This window comes from Delphinus delphis, chromosome 1 (genome assembly GCF_949987515.2).
Source record: "Delphinus delphis chromosome 1, mDelDel1.2, whole genome shotgun sequence".
NCBI lineage: Eukaryota > Metazoa > Chordata > Mammalia > Artiodactyla > Delphinidae > Delphinus > Delphinus delphis.
This window is the reverse complement of record NC_082683.1, coordinates 56,633,953-56,656,158: the sequence shown is the minus strand read 5'-3', so window position 1 is coordinate 56,656,158 and position 22,206 is coordinate 56,633,953. Positions and strand designations below refer to the sequence as shown.

The 22,206-nt window shown below is 39.0% G+C and overlaps 1 protein-coding gene across 2 annotated transcripts in view; it reads right to left on the bottom strand.

Moving 5' to 3' along the window:
• PDE4B (phosphodiesterase 4B) overlaps positions 1-22,206 on the bottom strand; it is a 481,867-nt gene that overhangs the window by 21,800 nt on the left and 437,861 nt on the right. For both annotated transcript variants that reach the window (XM_060023415.1, XM_060023425.1), the window contains one exon: positions 19,848-19,960. In XM_060023415.1, coding sequence (XP_059879398.1) covers positions 19,848-19,960 — 113 coding nt within the window. The remainder of the gene's footprint in view (positions 1-19,847; positions 19,961-22,206) is intronic.

The window sequence follows — 22,206 nt, the reverse complement described above, 5'->3', positions numbered from 1 at the left end:
AACAACCCAAATCGGAAATGCTTCAGTCCAAAAGAATAGGTCACCAACAAAGGAAGAGAAGTGGCTATCATCCCTCCAGAGTTTTATATTCTAAGACCCTTGGAGTCTCCCTGTCTTCTTATCGAGTTGGGTATTCAGTCGAGATAAGAAAATTAAACAGCTCCTGAGGTTAACTGTGGCCCCAGGAGTTACGGGATTGAAAGGGAATAAACATTATTTACTTTCTCAAATGCAGTAGAGAAATCCACAAACAGGAGCACACTATTTCAAAGACAAATGTGTCTCTACAACCTAAGGTACACATATCCTATTTTTCTGTTAAGAAGCTGCCTTCACAAGAAAACCCTGTTAGAGCTTACCTAGAAATAATGTCCCCAGAGGAAATGGCCAAAGCCCCTTTTCAACACAGACAAGCAAAGTTTGTGAATGAACCCTTAGTAATACAAATTCCTCCAGTGCTTCCTTAAACTTACGCCCAACACTAGATTCATGAACACGGCCAGAAGTTAGTTATTTTCTGAAAAGGGAAAAAGATATCATTCTCTACTTAAATAATTCGATATTGTTTGCCTAGCATATATCTTCTGTATAAAAGCATATGCGAATTTTTTTGAATAGGCTACCTTTAATAGTGGGAAGTTACTTAAAATATATAGAATAGCAAAAGCTGAAATTGAATACAAACATTTTGTTTTATGGCTTCAATTTTTCTTTGGCTTCAATGCTACTACGTACAGAGAATATTTTCTTCCGAGCCAATTTCTCCTGAAGGGATGGAACACGTCATCATTTTTCTATATTTCTCATCAGAGGACTAGTTCGGGCTTTGGGCAAAGATCCACAGTAAAGCTAGAAACTCCCCTGAAAAGTTCTTGTTAAATCAATCACACAGGAAGGCTGGACTAGAATGATCTCGGAAATTCATCCTGGTTCTAAAACTTGGTGATTCTGTCTTTCTAAGAATAAAACCATCTAGAAGAGTAATAATACAAGGGACTAGTATCGAGCACATAACAGACCTACTTTTAAGACTAATCTGGGCTTGTTAGGAGCTGACCTGGAAATCACTTAAGAGTGAATCTTCAGTGATCAAAAATACTCTTCAGCCTATCAAAGGCTAGAAAAAGCAGGCACTTTCCTCTCATTGATAACCTTAAGATAAAGTAAGTAGATGAAACCTGCAGATGAAAAAAAAGGTGCCCCTGAGAGGAAGACAACCTCAGGAGTCACCCTTGTGGGTGGCCGTCTGCGCAGAAGCCCATCTGTGAGACAGGCGCCTTATTGTGTGAGATCTTCCTGTTTTTGCAGAACGAAACAACCGCCAAAGTCATTAAAGTCACAATGACTTTATTAGGGACTACATTTTGACTCATATTTTACACTTGGTTAGTCATAACTTAATAAGAATTCCCGGGCATGAGAAAAAGTGAAGGGGCTGAAAATTCTGCCTGGAATCACAGAATGCTAGTAGTGGTAGAAGGAGGTTGAAACTGCAGTGGCCGGCCCAGTTTAGTGAGAAATGGAAGTAAGCAAGCTCGTCTCTTAGTTCTGGCACTCACCTGATGTGTGACCTTGGGTAAAATGAATTAACTTCTTGGGGCCCAGTTTCTGTAGTTGTAAAATGGCAAATTTATCAGGTTCTTTCTCATTTTGAAAAACATTGCTTCTTCCGTATACCTAAGTTTACATATGAAGGAACGAAGACCCAAAGAAGAGAAGGACTCGAATTCCTAAACACCTACACTTTCCTTTGCAAAATCTGATTTAAACAACAACAATGGGAATATACTGTACTTTTTCTAAACCCCTTTATCACACTCACAAGTCCCACAATTCTTAACATTTCAGGTTATCCGACAATGCATCTCATCTCTTGTCTCCTTTTTGTCTTTCCCTATGAACTCTACCATCTATTTGAAACTTGATGTCCAATTTCTTTAATGACATATTTGTCTTATTTGAGAGGCAAATGAAATTGAACTGAGTTGGTAATGGGGTTAAGAAAGGAATAACTTGCCATTGTCCATTAATATCCACTTAACTGGACACTATATAGTTCCATGATGGGGCATTCTAGCAGAAAAGTTCTGCTCTATTACTGGAGCAAACCCCTGGTGCTCCAAGGTGCTCGTTCTAACTGTCCATGCGCCAGATCAGAAAGAAATGCATCTAAACGTAGTAGAATTGAGTGATTCTCTTCTTAACTGTCCAGTGATATAATAATCCACAATAGATATGCAATGAAAAACAATCATGGACATCTCTACCATAATTCTGTAACAAAACATTGGCATTTATGATGAAGCTAAAAGAGAGTAAATTCCATTTGCTGGTTAGAGGACTAGTATCTGTTCAAGAGACATTTTAAAAGTCAAGGTAGGGACAAACCATTAGTGCTTTCATACAGAGAACTGAAAAAAAAATCAAAAGAATTTAAATATAACTTTGAATATAACTGCTCTACAACTTGATACTAGGTCTTGAACAGTTCTCAAAATTATTACCATAGTTGTTTCTTTTTACCCAACCGTCTAGCTATGCTCTTTGCTGCTGTCTCTTTTTCTCAGAATTTCTGGAAACTTTTCAAGAGGAGATATGGCACACATTATTGGGATGCTAAAAAACACGGACTTTTCCTAGACCCAAAGTAATCCCCATAAAAATATTTAGAGAAATTTCTCATGAACTAACATTCCCCTAACACTGAGAGTTGCTGCAATGACACAGTTTAATAGACAAAAGACACTATATTTATACCCAAAGACTTATATTTTCATTATGCATTTTAACTATATATACATATATATGTATATATATGTATAAGTTATGATTTATAAATATAGTGTGTGAGTATATATATGTTTTCACATACGTAGGGTTTCTAGATTTAGTAAATAAAAATTCAGGATACCCAGTTAAATTTAAATTTCAGATAAACAACAAATGTTTCTTTTTAGTATAAACATGTCCCAGATATCACATGTCCTAAATATCCCTTAAAGAGACTGGATTTCAAAGTCATACACTCATAATGTGTAAGGTTTAGAGGTACTGTATATTTTTAGATAATTTAAAATATTCAAACTTGTTCTTTTTGACAGAAGTCTTTCCTTCTGATGAAAAACACCTGCAACTGTTACTGAAGCTTAACAGTTTCATTTTATGTACCTGACTTTTCCCTTTTAATATGGTTGTTAATAGTGACAGACCCCCAAAAAGGTACTATGACAGACTGAGGATGCTGGCCTGATAATTACACACAGCAGAGGCTTTATTTTTCTACAGATGACAAAAATCACAGTAGCAATGAGAAAAATCAAGGAATCAAGGTAAGCTATTTAGTTACTCTTTTTGTTTTTCCATTTAAGCCTTCTACAGCTTCTTCTGTGCACGATGGCTAATATTTAACCTCAAGCTTCTAAAGCCAGTTCCAGGGCCATGGGACGTTAATGCGATTCCAAAGCAGAAGACTAAGGTTTCTTTTGAATGATTACATAGCCAGAGGTTCTACAACTTGTTACATTTTTAAAATTAGAAATCTTACCATGGATCAGACCCACGGTCCTTTCAGTTTAGTGTCCACTCCCGACCAGCGGAAAACACGACCTATGCTTCAAGGCCTTCATATTTAACTTGAAAGCAATGCCACAGAACAGGAAAATCATCCCCCAAACATTCTACGTTCTTTTCATAACCCCATAAAAATTGCTCATGATTTTCTTTAAGAACTGATTTGCAATTTTATCCTATAACATCTCCTGGGTTGCTTAAAATCTTGCATTAAATATTGCCTTATTAAAATTTCCACTATTTTTGCAGCCATAAAAATCTACCATAGCTGATTTTTGAGATTACTACTATACCCCTTTTAAACACAATATGCAGCATACCTTGTGTTTAATATTAATTATATTGATTTCAGCTAGCAACTTTCACATACCCTTTGAGATAAAAGACAACGGGATGCTTCAAAACGTCCCCTGGGAACCGCTGCTTCTGGATTAGCAGTTTCCCAGGGTTGGGACAGCCGCTTAGTCTGGAAATGTTCAAGATCAACTCTAGGGACCATCAAATAAATAAAGAAAATCCCTGGGTTACATAGAAATATCCTTTTCTTCCCTGGATAAATATATGTTATCTGTTGGTATTTTGGTAATCCCTACGCTAGAATACGTCCTTGCAAATTGAGAAGAATCTACCATAGGTTAGAGATTTGAACATATTTTTAAATCATAAAGGATGAATGCAGTAGTCTTAAGTAATTTTAGCCTCAAAAAAGACAGTTATACTTGTTTTGCATTTTGTTTTTCCTATTATTAGCTACCAAAGTTTAGAAGAGATGGATGGATGCTTTGCAGAACAGCATACCCCCAGATGTACAGGTTTGTTGGGTGCATGAAACTACTTATAAAAGTAGATTCAGAGTTAGATGCATAGGTTATACATGAAGTAGAAGGGGTTCTGACTACAGGATGGCCTTACCAGTGGGGTCTAACAGCATAAATAAGACTCTAACAGCAGACCCAACATCATAATAACATGACATAGGATCAGCTGAGTATACAACTGGGTCTGAAAATAAAATCCTATCTTGTAACTTAGACTGAGAAACTTGGCACGTCGTTGAGTTTCTTGGAGACTAAGTTTTTCTATCTTTAAAATCGGAAGGTTAGAAACAATATATATACAGTTGTTGGTGAGGTGTCTGAGACTGTTGTAGAATTTGTACTTAAAACTGAGTTTTTCTCTGAATTTTCAAACAATCTGAGCTCTTGGCACCTTTTTCACTTGGTTTGCATCTGGGTGGAGGTTTTGGTTGGCTCTTTAGCACCTAAACTCTTTTCTTTTCATTGTTGACAAGAAATTAACTACAGAATTTCCCTGATATGCTGCTGCAGGTGTGATGCAGTGCTATGTCATATAGATTACGTGACACATGAGTTACTCATAGAAGTTCTGGCTCGCTGGTTGACATTTAGACTATTCATCAGTCTAAGGAGTGTAAACCAGAATTGCCAGAAAGATAGATGAAACCTGTCAGATAAAGCCATAACTCAAAATGGCCTTGTGTTAAAGCCATACCTTTAAAAAGTTTATTTTGGAGATGTCGAGCTGTTTCAAATCTAGCCTTTCATGATTTCATGACTTAGCCAATTTCCTCAAATTTAGAGACTTCAGAACTCTTTATGAGTTAACCAGAAGCCATGAATGGCCACAGATTTCCTGACATAAGGACAACTGTACCAAGCATGCATTTTACTCAGATTTCCACAGTTCAGGTCAATCCAGCAGCATCTCTGAATTAATTGAATATGTGGCCAAGGTGGGGATGAGAGGAGTACCAGCAATATGTCAGGAATGAAAAATACAACCAAACAATGGCATAATGACTAAGCTCCTATGCCCCAGACACAACAGATACGGCAAATGGCTGAGCTTTAGACACAACATGTATTCACAGAGCATTCCCAGCTGAGTGTGCAGTGGCTATTGTCAGTCTCTGTAGAGCTTAGATTCTTGTCCACAGGATGCAGACTTTTCAAGAGAAAGGTAAGCTGAATACCCCGATGTTGAACCAAACAACCAACCAAAAATGTGCTTCATATTTCTGCTCACGAGGAAAGAACATTTGTCCCCAAGACTTTGTTCTGTGTTATCTGATTGCATTTGGGGAAGGCTCTGGTGCAAGCTTTTGCTGCTTCTGAGGGTACTTTGAAGAGCCACTGTGAACCAGATGGGAATTTCTCATCAAAGCTAACAATTAGAAAAACTAGAATTGGTCATGGGCAGCACCTATGTGTAGCACAGTACAGTGCAACAGGAAACAGGATTCTTGGGTTCTAATAGATTTGCCACTAACAATATAGTTGGTCCTCAACAAATTAAGTTTCCGAGCCATCATGCACGTGATCCAACAAATATTTATTTGAATGCCTAGAGCTATTCTAAATGCCAGAACTACAATAATGAACAAGGTAGACACAATTCATGTCACCAATAACCTTACAGTCAAAGGGAGGAGATTAGTAAAAACCAAGTTCTACAACAAAAACAACAAAAAACATCAAAAATCATAAATTGTGACAGCAAATTGTAAAACAAATAAGCTACTGACTTAGGATAATTAGAGAAGACCTCTCCAAAGAGAAAACATCTAAGCTGAGGTCTGAAAAATAAGAAGGTCGAGCTCTAGCTTTAAAATTCTATGAGTATATGTTTTGTTGGCAAGGCATAGAAGAATATAATAAATTACCCTGTGGATTTCCTCTTAATTATTATTATTTTTAAAACTTTTATTGGTGTGCAAAATATACACAAAATAGTGTACAAAATGACCATACTTGTTTAACAAGCACTCAGGTAGGAAACGAGAATATTACCAGCAAAAAAGTCCATTTTGCTCTCTTCCAATCATTAACCACCACATTTCAAAGGTAACATCCTGATAAAAAATATTAGTTTTTCCTGCTGTTGTTCTTTTATAAAAATGTAAACATACATCATACTAATCTTTTGGTTTTCCTTTTAATTACTATTTTTAAGTCATTTGACTTTGAAGTAAAGAGAACAGATTTGATTCTAAGCATCATGATTTAGTGGCTGAGAGTCTTGAACACAGCTTGTAGCTTGGTTTCACATTGAATATGGAGATATACTAATACGTTCCTCTTGGTGAGCATCAAATGAGATAACATAGGTGGGAGTGCTGTGTATGGAGCAAAGGGCTCTTCAGATAGGTTTCCTTACCATGCTATCTTGGATCTGGCAACACAAAAATAACAAACAGCTATACACTTAAAGACAGTGGCCCTTTACGTAATGCTCTATCTTGGTACTGCAGGAAGCTTTGAGAGCAAATAAGCTGTAAGTGAAGAAATGGGCCTTAAAAATTTCTACACTGCCCCATAATTAATGTTCCCTCGGGCAAAACCAGAGTCCTTGGGAAAGTGCAGTCCTGGCTCATGTAGTTAGATTTGAAAAGCGTTCAAAGAAGAAAAATCTCTCCTGAATTATTTCTTACCAGTATCTCCTCCTTCTTCATTACCTTTACCAAAAAGCTCATTTTTTACTCATTTTAACTCAATACATTTATTTTACTTAAAAAAAAAGAGAATCCAGTCTTGCCCAGGGGTTCATGTTTTTGTTTGTTTATTTTGGCAAAGTTCTCCTATTTTAGGATTTATCAAGGGCCCTGAAAAGCCTTTTTTTGAAAAGCAATCTATGACCTTTCAAAGTTAGAAATTTTACTATTTTACTATGCAGCATTCAACAATGACCTTACCTTAATGCTTCAAACATACAAAAAAAGATTATTAGTAAAGGAGTATTTTTAATTAGCAAAATAAAGCAAAATGAACAAGCAAAATAAAATGAACGTACTGAAATTAAATTATACTGATTTTAAAGTGTTTAAAAAATAATACTGATAAATCTTGAGATATTATCAGGGACGCTCCCACGCAATTGGTAAGACAGATGCAAATCAATGTGGTGCAACTAGACCTTAAATGTGTTAAAATACAGCAGGGAAAAATTCAGTGGCAGCTCATCCTGTCAAGAACACAAGTAATGTACTAGCCCTGGCCAAGAAAAACATACCCATTGCATCAATAAACGCAGATCTAGCTAAATCATTCTGACTCAATTACAGAATGGAGCCAGGAGCAGTGATTGCAATGGACAGGGACTGAGGCAGGGACGGCACTGTGCCCTTTCATCTTGGTGGATGGGTAGCATTTGGTCAGTGAAACTGACCCTTCTGGGCTATCTACAGCAGGAGTTGGAGTCCATCTCATTAGTGACCCGTCAGAAAGTCTCTAGTCTTCTCACAGGCAAATGGGTGTGCAAAAGGATACTGGAAATGCACATTACCCCTGGATAGTCTAAGCATGTTCCATGAATTTAAAGTTTTTGAAAATGCAAAAAAATGTTTCCATCTTTAAACAGTGCTGTGCCCACCAGTGAGGTCATTACCCGTCCTAGCATTGGTCAAAACCAGGATAAGCTATCAAAACTCCCAATGCCAACAAATGTCCTAAATGACCAAAACAAGTAGAACTGCAGAGAGCTTTTCCAAATAAAACAAAAGCAAAATCAATTACCACCAACTGACAAAAGCCTTCATCTTCTTTTCACTTCCCTTCTGACAGAGAGAAGTAGAGCTATGCCTCCTTGATAATTTTTAGCCCGACTACCACTATAAGCAAATGTGGAGCCTCAAAAATGCAAAGCAGAATTTCAGGACTCAAGAGCTTGCAAACTGGAGCAGACATAAATAAAACCCCAGATCATGAAAATGTCAGCTATGCTATTAACCAGTAAGATAGCTAAGAGGATGGTCTATGAAAATTTGATCCAAGTCAGGGTAGCTAAGGCAGGGTTTCAAAAAAAGAAAGCCAAGAAGTCTAGCAGACCAGGAGTAGGTTCATAGTACAGGGCCTGATGATGTATTGGAGCCAAAGGGAGGTTTTCTAGGCAACAGGATACCAAGAGAGGGGTAGAGCCAACATTTCTTCATTCTCAGGTTATAATAAAACTCTTCCTTGTTTTCAATACATCTTCTGATATCGAGGGTAGAGAGGAAGTTGGAAGTCCACTGTTGGGAACAACCAGAGCTACTAAAATTTTAGTCTATTTTTTTCAACTCTGTCAGTTCTTTTCCTATACTCAGCTGATTATCCTGGTTATTAAATAATCTCCTCTCCCCCCTTTCGCCCCCAGCAGTGAAATCTCCTTTTACATATTTTAACTTTTAAATTCAAGTCTTCTGTATCTTATAACGGCTAAAAAACTAAGTTTTCTTATCCATCCAGGAGTTGAAAATTTTCTTTTCATTTCCTACATTATATGCTAAGAAAATTTCTAACTTTGTCCTACTTGATAAAATAAGTAATGATTAGCAACGGGTAAATATCAAAAGAGCTAAAGTTAGACTATCAAGGATATTTTGGCATGGAATGATTTCCCTTAATAAACATTATCCACTAGTCTCTTTTTATTGGTGGAGGATATGTTCCACCCCCAGTGGATGCATGAAACTGAAGATAGTACTGCACTCTATATATATACAATGTTTTTTCCTATACATTCATACTTATGATAAAGTTTAATTTACAAATTAGGCACAGTAAGAGATTAACAACAATAAATACTAAAATAAAACAATTATAACAATATACTGTAATAAAAGTTATGGGAATGTGGCCTCTCTCTCGAATATCTTATTGTACAAATTTAATACTTTTTCCGTCTCAATTAAGTACTTATCACAGAGTGTGGCCATGACTTTTGCAGCTTGAGGAGCAAAACTGGCAAAAATTTATTTTTTCTTTTTCACAATTTCACCAATAGAAGATTTATTCTTACCATAGATCTTAGCAACCTCAGCATGTGATTTATTTCTTTCCTTATTGAGAACTTTTACCTTTTCACTTAAAGGAAGCACTTTATAACTTCTCTCTGGCATATCTGAATGGCCAGCAGCACTACTCTAGTGCTTTGGGGCCATTATTATGTAAAATGTAAAGTAAGGGTCACTTGAACACAAGCACTGAGATACCAGGACAGTTGATCTGATAACCCCCGCTGGCTACTAAGTGACTATTGGGCAGGATATGCTGGACAAAGGGGTGAATCACGTGCCTCCGGGTGGGTGAAGTGGGACGGTGTGTGATTTCATCACACTAATCAGAACAGCGCGCAATTTAAAACTTAGAAATTGTTTACTTCTGGAATTTTCCATTAAATATTTTTGGACTGCAGTTGACCACGGGTTACTGAAATGGTGGAAAGCAAAACCACAGATAAGGGGGAGGGACTACTATAAACGAGATAATCAGTTCTTCCCAAGTCATTTTCCCTTTATTTTTTCCTGCATCTGCTCATTTTAAGTAGTTAGGTTAATAGTTCAGAGTTTGTCAATGTTTTATGGCAAGATATTCGCAACATGTGCTTAACTCAGACATCTGAGTTAAACATCAAAACTCATCTTGAGCTACCTAAACACATCAAAATGTATCTCTAGCTACTGTAAATGAGGTTTATTTGATTTAAAACGTTGACAAGGCATTAATTACATCAATATTGTTTCTAAATGTGTGGCTGCCAACACTGTTGAACCCAACTCCACCAAGATGTTGATGACACAACTCAAGAATCCAGAAATCTTATTTGAGTTGGGAGAGCTTTGCATAATTTGGGCCACTGGGCAGAAACATTCTGGGGTACAGGGATAGGGTCAACCTGAGATCACTGTCTTCGTTTCTACTTCCTAAGCCAACAGCTCTGCTAAGTAGCAGAGAGAATTGGAACGTTGACTATTTTTCCACCAGTTGGTAAAACTCTCCAATTTATCACCTTCAATTTCAGAGAGAGGAAAGGAAGAAATAGAAAGAAACTGAAGGAGTTTTACTAATCACAGGGTTTTTACTACTTAAACTTTGGCATTGGGATCAGTGGGAAAGCAAATAAGTATCAAAGCCTTAAAAATGTTGCCTTTTAATCCATTAATTCCATTTATGGGAATCTAACCTAAGAAAAGAATGAAGAAATAGGCTATTATGTTAACTGAAAAGGTTGGAAATAAATTATCTGTAGGGTAGCATTTCAATTATGTGAGGATGAAAATGTTAATCCTGGTTGCCTTAATGAGGTTTTTATCTGATGATATATGTATGCATATATATGTCTATTATATTAATATGTATTAATTCAGATATATTAATATGTATAGTTATTCAGAAATTGAAAAAGCAAAGAGAAGAAAAACAAAACAACCAATGCCAGGGACATTTAAAGTAACTTGCTCCAACTATTTCCTGCTAGATTTTGATCACACAATTTTCAGGAATACTAAATTAGTTCTCTTTACTTGAAATGATTAAGACATGTAGAGCTTTTATTCATGAAGAGTAATGAGAAGGTTAAAACTCATTGCAAGCTAAAGAGGGAATGTCCCACGTCTTTCTTAAGCTTAATCAGCTTTTTGCTGAAGATGAAGAGCAAGCTGGATTTTAGTACCTTAATCTTCCACTAATTAACCTGATGACTCTGGAGAAGTCATGTCATAATAAAATTACTTTTCATTTAGATTTCTTTTTTTATATTTTACAAAGATCTGTGGAGCATATTAGATATTTAACCCTCAGTTTTTATAATCCTCATCTATAAAATGAAGTCTTAAAATAGGTAATACCTATGGCTCCATTATGGGCTCAAAGTTCGGGAATTTTGTCTAATGCAACCGCATAAGACTATAGCTAGAAAGAATACATTCAGGTCTCTTTTGGTTAGGCTTATCAATTTTTACCATCCATACTGACCAAAGACATTATATAGTTGCCAGATTATCACTCCACTTTGCCCCATTTGATTAGCTTTAGCACACAGCCTATGTGGTTGAGCTGGACAGATATTTTTATTTAATGATAACACCTCTTCTTACTGTTTTCTTTCCAAAATAACCATTTTAAATTTTCAGATATAAAATGCCAAGACCTCTTGTCTTAAATGCAATTTTTTTTTTTTTTTTTTTTTGCAGTACACGGGCGTCTCACTGCTGTGGCCTCTCCCGTTGTGGAGCACAGGCTCTGGACACGCAGGCTCAGCGGCCATGGCTCACGGGCCCAGCCGCTCTGCGGCATGTGGGATCTTCCCGGACCGGGGCACGAACCCGCGTCCCCTGCATCGGCAGGCAGACTCCCAACCACTGCGCCACCAGGGAAGCCCTTAAATGCAAATTTTTTAAACTGGATAAGTCACTTTTACCTTCTGGTATCTGTACTCAAATTTCATTTTTATAATTTGCTGCGGGTTATAACATTACACACTATGCTGTTATCAAAGAATAAAGGGAACTGGGCCATTTAGAGTTTTAAAATGACTATCTTTAAGATGACCATATTCTGAATAGCTAAAAAAAGGAAAACAGAGATGAAATTGAGCCATGCAGATGAATTTTCTTTTCAATAAGTTCACTAAACTTCAATCTCTGAAGGTTTTTAAATGGCAAGTAATTAGCTGAAGAAACATGTGACTCATGAGCAGAATTGCATGATTTATAGCTTTTAAACTCTACTCCATAAAGAGAAAAAAGTATCAGGCACTTTTTAAAGAGAAAAAGATTATCAGTGACTTCCCACAACAGAAACAAAAGAAACAGGAGTTTTACTGTCTTCTTCATTTCTAAATAACTTAACAGTCCTTTCTTTGTGGAAACACTTGGCTACTTTAAAGTAAATCAAACAAAGGAAGTTACAGTAAAATATCCAAGAGACTAAACAGTTTGGCACCAGTTGAGGGAAACATCACGTACAACTGGGCAAGACAGAGAGGGGTTGGCAGATCCCTGAAAAATGCTAAAGTGGAGGGATGTGCAGAGATGCACGGTGACAACTGGCACAGAGCCTTCTAGAGTGTGAAATCTATTGACCGTGGCACAAGTTTGCCCTGGTATCTTCTGATTTGGTAAGTCCTGGCTTCCAGAGCTGAGCTATCTCTACTTGCTGAGCACACGTTTACTTAGCAGTAAGATGTGCTGGAAGAATAGCACAAGAACAAGCTCCACCCTTGGCCTTTTCTTTCATAGATAACAATGGCATGAATCTGGGGAGGCTTCTAGACCGGGGCATACTCTAAAAGAAAAAAAACGATGAGAAAGAAGTATAAAAAGATGTAAAACAAACCTTTATTCCATTGACATGGTGTAATTCTATTTTTCAAAACTAGTGTTCTAGATTTATACTTGTACTCTAAACATAATTACCTGATTTTTTTAATGTGGAGAGAAAGGCTCCCATTAAAATGACTTATTTATTCTATTTTGAGAATATCAGCTCTTATCAGCTAGCCAGAGGTGCACCAATCAATGGTAATGTTCCTTCACTTCATTCCTTCTTGTTTTTTAGAGATTTGTTCACTTGGGTACTTTCAAGTGAGTTAAGTGGGCTGAATGGATTAGAATTCAGTGGAGAAAATGGTTCTGTAAATACCAATGCAAAAGTATTTCAATTAAGTAAAACAGATTACGGATCAAATTTACTACAAAGCACTAAACAAATTTCAAAATCTTCGATTTAGGTTTTGATAAGAATAGAACGTGGAATACTGACTTACACTCAATAATACAACTCTATTTTGTCAGAAAGAGTAACTGAAATAATGCTGGATAAAGAATAAACAACTTAATTTTCTATTTCATCTCTGCATGAAGACAAATCTAAGGGAGACAGTCTCCATGTTACTTCTAGGAAATTTCCCTATATTGATTACTGCTACAGAAACATCGCTCTTCTGTTTTATGGTCATATTGCATGCATTGGAAAGGACATAGTATATGATGAAATTGCCCCAATTATTTTAATCGTAATAAAATGAAAAAAATTACAGGAATAGCCTCTGTTTTCTTTTTATTTCGGGGCTTGGGGCAGGGGGGGTAGGTAAAAGGGAAATTAGAGGGTAGGCTAAAGTCCTTTAAACAAAACTTACTATCTTATCTTAGGTCATGTTAGAGAAGACTTTGGGGAAAAAAATAGACCTTGAATTTAGCAAACTGATACAGTGGATTAGTTTAATATCATTATTTACAGTTTTATGGATGCTTTAGAACCATTTTCTATAACTATGGTTATTCTTCCCCCTCTTCTATGTTAATGGACACTGCTTCCCAGCCACAAAGACAGAGCTGGAGGTTATTAATGGCCAATTTAGAGGCCCAGAATATGGTAATTGCAGATTAGGATTCTGAACCAGACCTACCCATCAGTGATAGCCAGAGTTAGAAGAATAAGACCTCCCAGAAACCACAACAAAATTCCCTTATAAGAATGATTAACTATCTCTTTATTTCTATATTTATCTGTCCCATTGGGGTCATTGGTGGTGAGTCAGATGGTCCTGGGTATGAATCCTGGCTCTCATCTTTACCTTAGGCAATTTATTTCAACCCTCTAAGCCACACTCTACTCATCTGTAAAATGGGGATAATAACAGTACCTATCCAAAGAGTTGCTGTGAGTATTAATGACAGAATGTAGATCAGGAGCTTAGCACAATATCTGCACACAAAGTATACACCTGCAAAAATAGATTGGTTGTTCACTATTATTATTCTATTGATAAATACAAGAGCTGAAGTAGACCATGGAGACAGTCCTCTCCAACAATTTTTTTTTTTGTAGTTAAGAAAATGCAAAGATTCAAAATGATTTAATTGTTTAAGATAAAACACCTCAATAAAGGCAGAGCTACAACTCAAACTCATGGCTTATTCCCAGGCTCTTTCCACTTTGCTCTCTCTAGTACCATACATATCTGAGCAGTAGAGAAAGAAAAATTGGACCAAAACACTGTCTGAGTCCCCCTCTTGGCCATCAGAACTGATTTTTATTCTATTCTGCCCTCTAATCCGAGGTCTCCTCCAACATTTGTGGAGCCACATATCATAAGTCTAATTGTATAAGGATATAAATTGAGCTGCCTCCAATACTCCTACTTTGACAGACATCCCTTCCTACGGAAGGCCAGATTGAATTTAGAAAACTTGAACACCTTGGATATGGTAGTGCAGGGGGATCTAGCTCATGGACCACGCCCTGCCCCATTCTTTCCCCATGTCCTAGCACCACCAGGGACCTTGTATGTGGGTCCCATAAGTACACCCTCTGCTTAGACAGCCTGCATGTCCAAGCTTCTCCCACACTACTGTCTCAAGCCAGATTGCTGCCTCTTGGCTACTCCTTGGGCTTAAAGGTATGCTTTCCTGTGGCACATCCAGGTAAGAGGCCTGCATAGGCCCTGGAAGTGAGTTCAAAGCCATTTGAGCAGACAATGTGAGGGTAGATGCAGTATGGAAGGGGGAGCACAGGTGCTCCCTCGACCCAGCAGCCTCCCCAGGTCCTGGAGCAGAGCACAGCTGGGTACAGACTAAGCTAGGCTCTCTATAAGCACAGTGCCCAGGAAGAGGGGTCCTCCTGCCCCATGGGGGGCACTGCTCTAATCATGTCATTCAATTTTGCGCCAAAGTGGAATTAATCCCTTTCAATAATTGGTTACCTGTCTATTATCTTCCCAACAGAGTTCTAAGATGAATCCATTGATCAATAAGATCTATTTCCTTTCAGTTCTGCTGGATCCAACATTTCCCATCCTTACAAATTATACGACTGGATAGAGAATGACTCACCAACTGTAAGGGAATCAACCTATCATGGTCACATTCCAGTGACATGCAGCTTGGGTCCCAGGTGGCTCCAGGCTGGTAGAATTCGATGACTTAATTCCCTCCCACCCACGAGCACAGGCAAGTAGTTGGCTTCACGTTTGGTACTCTAGTACGGCTACACCTGAAAAATCGGAAAAATAAACCTGTAGAGCTGAGAGGACTCATTTCCCCTGTCATGGTATCTGTAGCGGACTTTCTGATGCCCTTGAGAGGAAAAGGTCCCTCTGCCTCCCGTTCCCATCTTATAGACTTCCTTAGCAAACATTTACTGCAATGCTGGGTCCTGGTGCTCCATTCTCAAGAGAGTACTGATATTATTCAGGACTGCTCTTTTCAACAACAGAACATCCATTTTCATTGATAAGGCCCAAACCTTTGTACTACACATAAAATAGCCCCAGGACAAAGCTAGTTGAGAAAGAAAAGTGTAGTGGGGGACTTGTGGGGGAAAGTTAGGTCAGTGACCAGCTGCTTGAAGATAGCTCCTTACTGGGTATTACATCTTTTTTTTTTTTTTTTTTGCGGTACACGGGCCTCTCACTGCTGTGGCCTCTCCCGTTGCGGAGCGCAGGCTCCGGACGCGCAGGCTCAGCGGCCATGGCTCACGGGCCCAGCCGCTCCGCGGCATGTGGGATCCTCCCGGACCGGGGCAGGAACCCGTGTCCCCTGCATCGGCAGGCGGACTCTCAACTCTCACTTCGCCGCCAAGGAAGCCCCTGGGTATTACATCTTTTGAAAGACATTCAACATGCCGGGTACGAATAACCCCTTTGACATTTTTCACCTGAAAATTTTAGGTCAGAGACACTGTTTCTCAGTCAAAGCTCCCTCTTTCCCCTCAGTCACAACGCCACCTCACTGGGATTGTTCTGTGTCGGTCCTTCCTCAGCCACTGTTGTTGCAACTCTGTACTTTTCAGCCTGCGTCTGTCAGGAAGGAGACAGGAAATTCTAGTCACCCTCACAGCAGCTGCGCCATTCCTCCTCTCCTCCTCCAATGACGTCGGTTGGCTTTGGTGACACGAGGTCAGGAACTGAGCTACAGTGAAGGTCAGGAAGATAGGTCAGTGTTTATGCCGCTGTTGGGCTGGGGACCCTGCTGAGGCTATTTGCTTTCTTCCTTTCTATACTGTTTCTCTTTCCGTTCCTCTTTTTATAATGCGCAGCCAAAGCATCCTGTTTTCAAAACATCTGACTGTTTTGCCACTGAGGAACTCATGCTCTGATGCATTTCGCTGAAGCGTAAGACAATTCTTCTAATTCAGGAGGTGATAAAAGTTGAAACAAAAAATTAATGAACAAATCTAAGAAGGCAATCTGTGGTTAAAGAAAACAGCTCTCACGCGTCTAGCTGCTGGCAGAAGGTTCACTAGATATCCTTTTCATCTTGAAAGACAGTGTCATTGCCCTGTAAAACTCCTACTTAATTTATTCCATCTTGTTGTAATTCTTGGGGGAAAATAATCTACAATACTGACCCACCTGGCTGCATCTTGCCCTGTAATTCTGGAATTCCATTTGGCCTGTGGCCAGCATTAAGGAATGAGAGAAATTTGAGCCAAGGGAAAAACTATGTTTCTGTAAGTCACAGAAACAGTTCCTCATCCTACTCTCTGGGCTCTGAAGCACACTTGGGATGGTTGCAATCTTTGAGTCACGGTTTTCTTCAAAAGGGTTAAGAAAAAGCAACAAACAAATCCATCCCTACCCAGATGAAGTGAATATAAAGACTACTTGTTTTCCTCTACTAGACGCAGTTGACGTTCTACCATTTGCATGTAGACTGGCATACATGTAATCTCCAAACCCCTAAGCAAAACACAGGCACTCCCATCACCACTCTCATGCAAGTTCAGAGGCTGCAAACAAAACTCAGCAGTCACTTAGCTGATCAGAACTAGAGACAGATGGTTTTATGCAAAGATGTAGCAGATGCTATTAATAAGTTATCACTTATTGAACTTTTGCTTCACATCAGGGGCCTTGCTGAGTGCTTTAGACGTATTATCTCAATCTTCACAGCAACCCCAGTAAGGTAGGGACCACGTTCATCCCTGTTTTACATATGAGAAAGTTGAGTCTTAGAGCAGTTAAGTAAGTTGGCCAAGGTCAAGTAGCTAGTAAATGATAGAAACAGGATCTGAACCATGATCTTTGGACTCCAAAGCCCATGCTTTTCACAAACTTCCTGTATAGAACATCTTCACACTTACTTCCAAGTCTGTAACTCAGAGATTTGCCACAGCTCCTGTGTTCAGTGAGAGTAAGCAGAAGATGATCGAAAAAGACTACACAGTAATGATGATGATGACGATGATGATATTTTTAAACAGTAGCTCAGATGGAACACTCAAATAACTTTGAGAATATTTAAAATTAAATGTGAATTTTAGTTTTACCACAGATAATTCAGTTCCCCCTAAACTGGTATAGATCAATTTCTTTTTGGTGGCGACAATAATATTCACATTATATTATATTATATGTGTCATGGATTAACCCTGAGATGATTATCAGTATAATCAAGACTTTGAGATTGGGGGTAGGTAAAAAGAGAGCTAAGTAAAGAGAGACAGATCTTTTTAAAAATTGAAACTGACTTCAGCTGTCATCTGGACATTATTCATCCACTGGGTAATTGCTTTGCCCTACAACCTCTCCACTGTAGCTCTAGAAATAGGTGAAGCTGCATGCCTTCTACTTAAGCTAACTGTGTCAGCATTAAGGTTTAGCCCTTTCTTTAGGGTTAGCCCTATTCAACTTTCATTGCTTCCTGCACAGGACACCATAAAGGAGGAGCGGAAGCCTGAATTCTCACTAGGTCCTACACAGTCCCTGGTGTCAGAGCCTCAGTAACTATACACTGAATATGAGATCATTTGTAATAAATTTGCAAGATAGACACTGTCTAATTTCAGCACTCCAGACACAAACCTGGTTAGAATCTACAAGGCATCAACAGTCGAAACGAAAACTAATGGCGATTTGCAGTTTCTCAATGAGTAATCTTTTTCTCCAGGGGGAGAAAGTTGCCCACTGTATCTTAGTGACTCCAGAAGAAAGTTCAGGGTGTCCTTTATGGTGAAACCTGCTAAAAAACTACCCCTAAATACCAGATCTCCATCTTGCATGTGTATCAATGATCACAAAATGCAAAGAACAGAGTATCCGTGAATGTTTCACAGGAGGCTAAAGCCTGTGTGAAAATCCTCCTACATGAACTCCAGTGTGGTTTGGAGAAGTTATGCAGTTACGCCCTCCTCATGGGGAAGCAGCTGGTTGAGATTTACAACAGCCTGGAAAAACCCAGAATTTAGCTTTAATTGAGAACTTCAGAGAAAAGTCAGTAAATAGTTAAAACTCAAACCTTTTTTTTTCCCAAGTTGAATCTGAACTAAAATTTGAGAGAGGCTTATTTTTTTTGCCCTTTCATTAACCTATAAACAAGAGTAAGAAAAGTCCACTCTCTATACCACCCCCTCTTACCCTGCCAACCTTCAGGACATGATGCTTCCTCTACTCAGATCCTCTGAGCAGGAGCCAGCAAGTCTCGAAGGGAAGGTGATACTTTTAACCCCAGGAAAAAGGGAGGAGGGACACACATGCGAGGCTGGAAAGGGCATGTTGGCAGGTGTGGAGCAAAATCTCTTCCCAGCCCCAGAACCTTAAGACAATAAGATAATACCTCAGGCTAGGATGATTGGGGATTTTGAAATGTGTATTTATGAGGGTGCAGTGTTAAGGCTTTCAATTAAAATAATACATACACAGACACATATATATGTGCATATAGATAGATAGATGATAGATAGATAGATATAAAATCAACAGTCTCCAAGAGAAAAATACAAACAAAAAGCAACAACTCTCACTACATAAATTAGCACTCTAAATCCAGGTGTTACTTAAACAAATGATATAATGGTAGATAATTAAAGCTCTTCAACACTAAGTTTTGCCTGGGCATGGTACATAAAACCATTTCTTTGCAGTACGGGTGGAACTTCATTTCATATGATTCCACTTTGTAAAGCAGCAAACTTTTAAAAAATAACTTTCTTTTTTGGAGACAAAGTATATTGTTTCTTTTTTTAATCTTAGGTCATATCAGCATCACAAAAGAAATGTTGGAGAATATCAGAACATCCTTCTGAGGAGAATTTCAGAATTTATGAAACTTCAGGGAAAACCATTCTCACCATCGATATACAGAAATCACATTATTTTCTTGTTCAGACACACATATATAACACCTGACTGCAACGCAACATTTTACCCTATGGATTCATTCAGATTTTATCTTCCTGCTAACTGTTTACAAAAAAATAAAAAAAACATTTTCACTTGTATGGTGATTGGTACACTTCATAAACACCCCTCACCTTAAACTCATTCCGCACAGCATCACTAAGAAAGAAGTTTAGGAATTAAAGCCTGCTGAGGATTTTAAACTTTTGCTGTAGCATCACGACGCAAGCAAAGTGGAGCACTTTGGAATAGAATCATCGGAGGCAGATCAACAAAGCTGACAGTGGCGTCCCGGTGCACCTCTGCTGCTGGCGGAGGCCAGGGCAGCCCGGAGCTCCCCGCGCGGTCACACTTTAATGAATAAAACGGTCATCTCTTACCTTGTTAGACGCCATCTCGCTGACAGAGCGGTAGGTCTGTATGGTCTCTAGCTGGTCTAAGCACCAGTCCAGTTCCTCCAGCGTTTCCATTGCTAATTTTTGATAAGATTCTTCTGCAAACAAACACACAGACATGTAGTTAGGCTGGAGCTGCTGCAGGCTGTCCATAGCCGAGTCACCGCTGCCGCCGCTGATCCCGGCGCTACTGAAGGTGGCCCCGTGCTCCTTCATTATTTGCACGCCGACTCCTTCCTTCCAGCTCTCTCCACCAGGAGAACAAATCCGGTGCTCTGCCCGGAATGGCTCGTGCCAAGTTTTCACCCCCCCCGCCCCCAGGCTGGATGAGGTGTCTGCGATCTACCAAGAAACTTCCTTTGAGGAAGAAGGCGGGGAACCGGCTCTTAAAAGCTCATCTGCATACATGAGTCCTAAAACTCATGGCAGAAGCAGTCAGTTTTCTCAGGCTCTCTCTGCCTTCGTCATCTTGGGGTTCTTTAGGGTGCGTGATGTCATTTCTGAGTGTTTGCAGTCTAGAGGAGAAATGAGGAAAGCATTTTCTCATTTGGCTTTTCTTCTAAATGAAACGTACAATCGAAAACTGGAGGGGGGAAACTGACAGTTACGTTGTTGGAAGGCTAAGCAGTCATTCATTCTGGGGAATGTGCAAATGTTGGAATAACTTTCAATTCAGCAAACACTGACCAGCACAAGTCTTCCTCTCTTGCGAGTCTCCCTTTTAAGTAGAGGCAAAATGAGGTCTCCCTGATAAGAGTGCAGTCTCAGAGAAACTGTCTGGAGTTTTACATGAACACATTTATTGGCTGGGGAGTCAGGCAGTTCTTGTTATACTAAACAAAGCTAAAACTTCTCTTCTGCAACTGCCAGGATCACAGGGAAATTCTGAACCAGACTTTCAGGTGGAGCCAGATGTGAACGCGCAGATTTTCTGATTAAAGCCGGGGCCTCGGATTTGTCACTGTAGGAATCCAGACTTTCTGTAAATATGTCTCAGTGGCCCATTCAAAAATTATTGCTTTTAAGATCATATTTTTGCTGGGTAATGAAACTCTTTTTAAGTGTTCACAATACGTCATTTCATACCCAAAAGTTCGTGAGTCTAAGCTAATACTTAAGGTTATTGACTTAAGAACCCTATGTTAATAAACACTGAAATTAATTTTATAAATGCTAGATGAACCAATGATGCTACAGACAGTTATAAAAACCAGTCAGACTCTCCTGCATACATGACTGATTTTTGAAGGGAACACCATCCTTTAACTCTACCGAGCTTTCTGGAATGCAAGCACACAATAGGCACGAATAAAATTAAAAATCTCACATGAAATTCTATTATAAGGAAAAGACTCACACATTCCTGTCATATTTAGAATACATTTTTCATATGCTCATGCAGAAATCCTAGGGAGATCACATAGCTTTTTTATTATTATTTGAATACTTTTATGTGTGTGGCACTCACACTTGAAGCAGAAAAGGGAATAAACAGGAGAGAGATTCCAAGTGACAAAGAGCCACTTGGCACCCGACGCACATTTCAAAGAATAGGTGTCTTGTTCATCCCCCACATATGCCTACCCTTCAGGATAAACAGGGGTTAAAATTCAACATCCTGGATGTCATACTTAAAAAGCCACAAAACCACTGAAGGTGACTTCCTCCATTTTTCTTTTCACACGCCTCAAAAATGTGCAGACAAGAATTGAAGTGTTTTTAGTGAAACTCATTTCGATCCAGACTTGCACATACCTTCCCTCCTTTCTTCCTCAGTTTTGCCATGCTGCTTCAACACAAAGAATCTCCTCACTGACTCTTTTGTGTGTCTGAAACACCCCCTTGCCTCTATGCCCTTCCAGAAGAGCGCTTCATCCAAGGAAGCTTTTCCTGAAGTGACAGAATCCTCCCCTTCTCCCTCCTGGCCTCTCATAAAAGAAAAGTCCAACCACTTCCCAGGTACTCATGCTTCACGACCCTGGTGTCTTCCATATCACAACCTGTGGTCCTCAAGATCAGACATTCACCCTGGTGGTGAGGAGTAAGTAACTTGCTTGGAGCATTTTGAACTGACTGCGGGATGATATATTACACTTCTCCTCCCGGAAGAGGAAAAAAGGGATCCGATCTCCACCCACAAAGAAAATATGGTAATTATAGCAGTGAAGCACTGAAGAAGGAGGAGAACTCGTCAATGATCTTCCAGTTAAGTACCATCGCCACAACTCATTCCTTGTCTATTACACAGAATGAACACACGCATGCTCCTAGAGTTGGGACAATAGTGAGCTGCCAGGGACTGGCCAGTGGATATGGCAGGAACTTATTTCACTGCCCTCTCTGA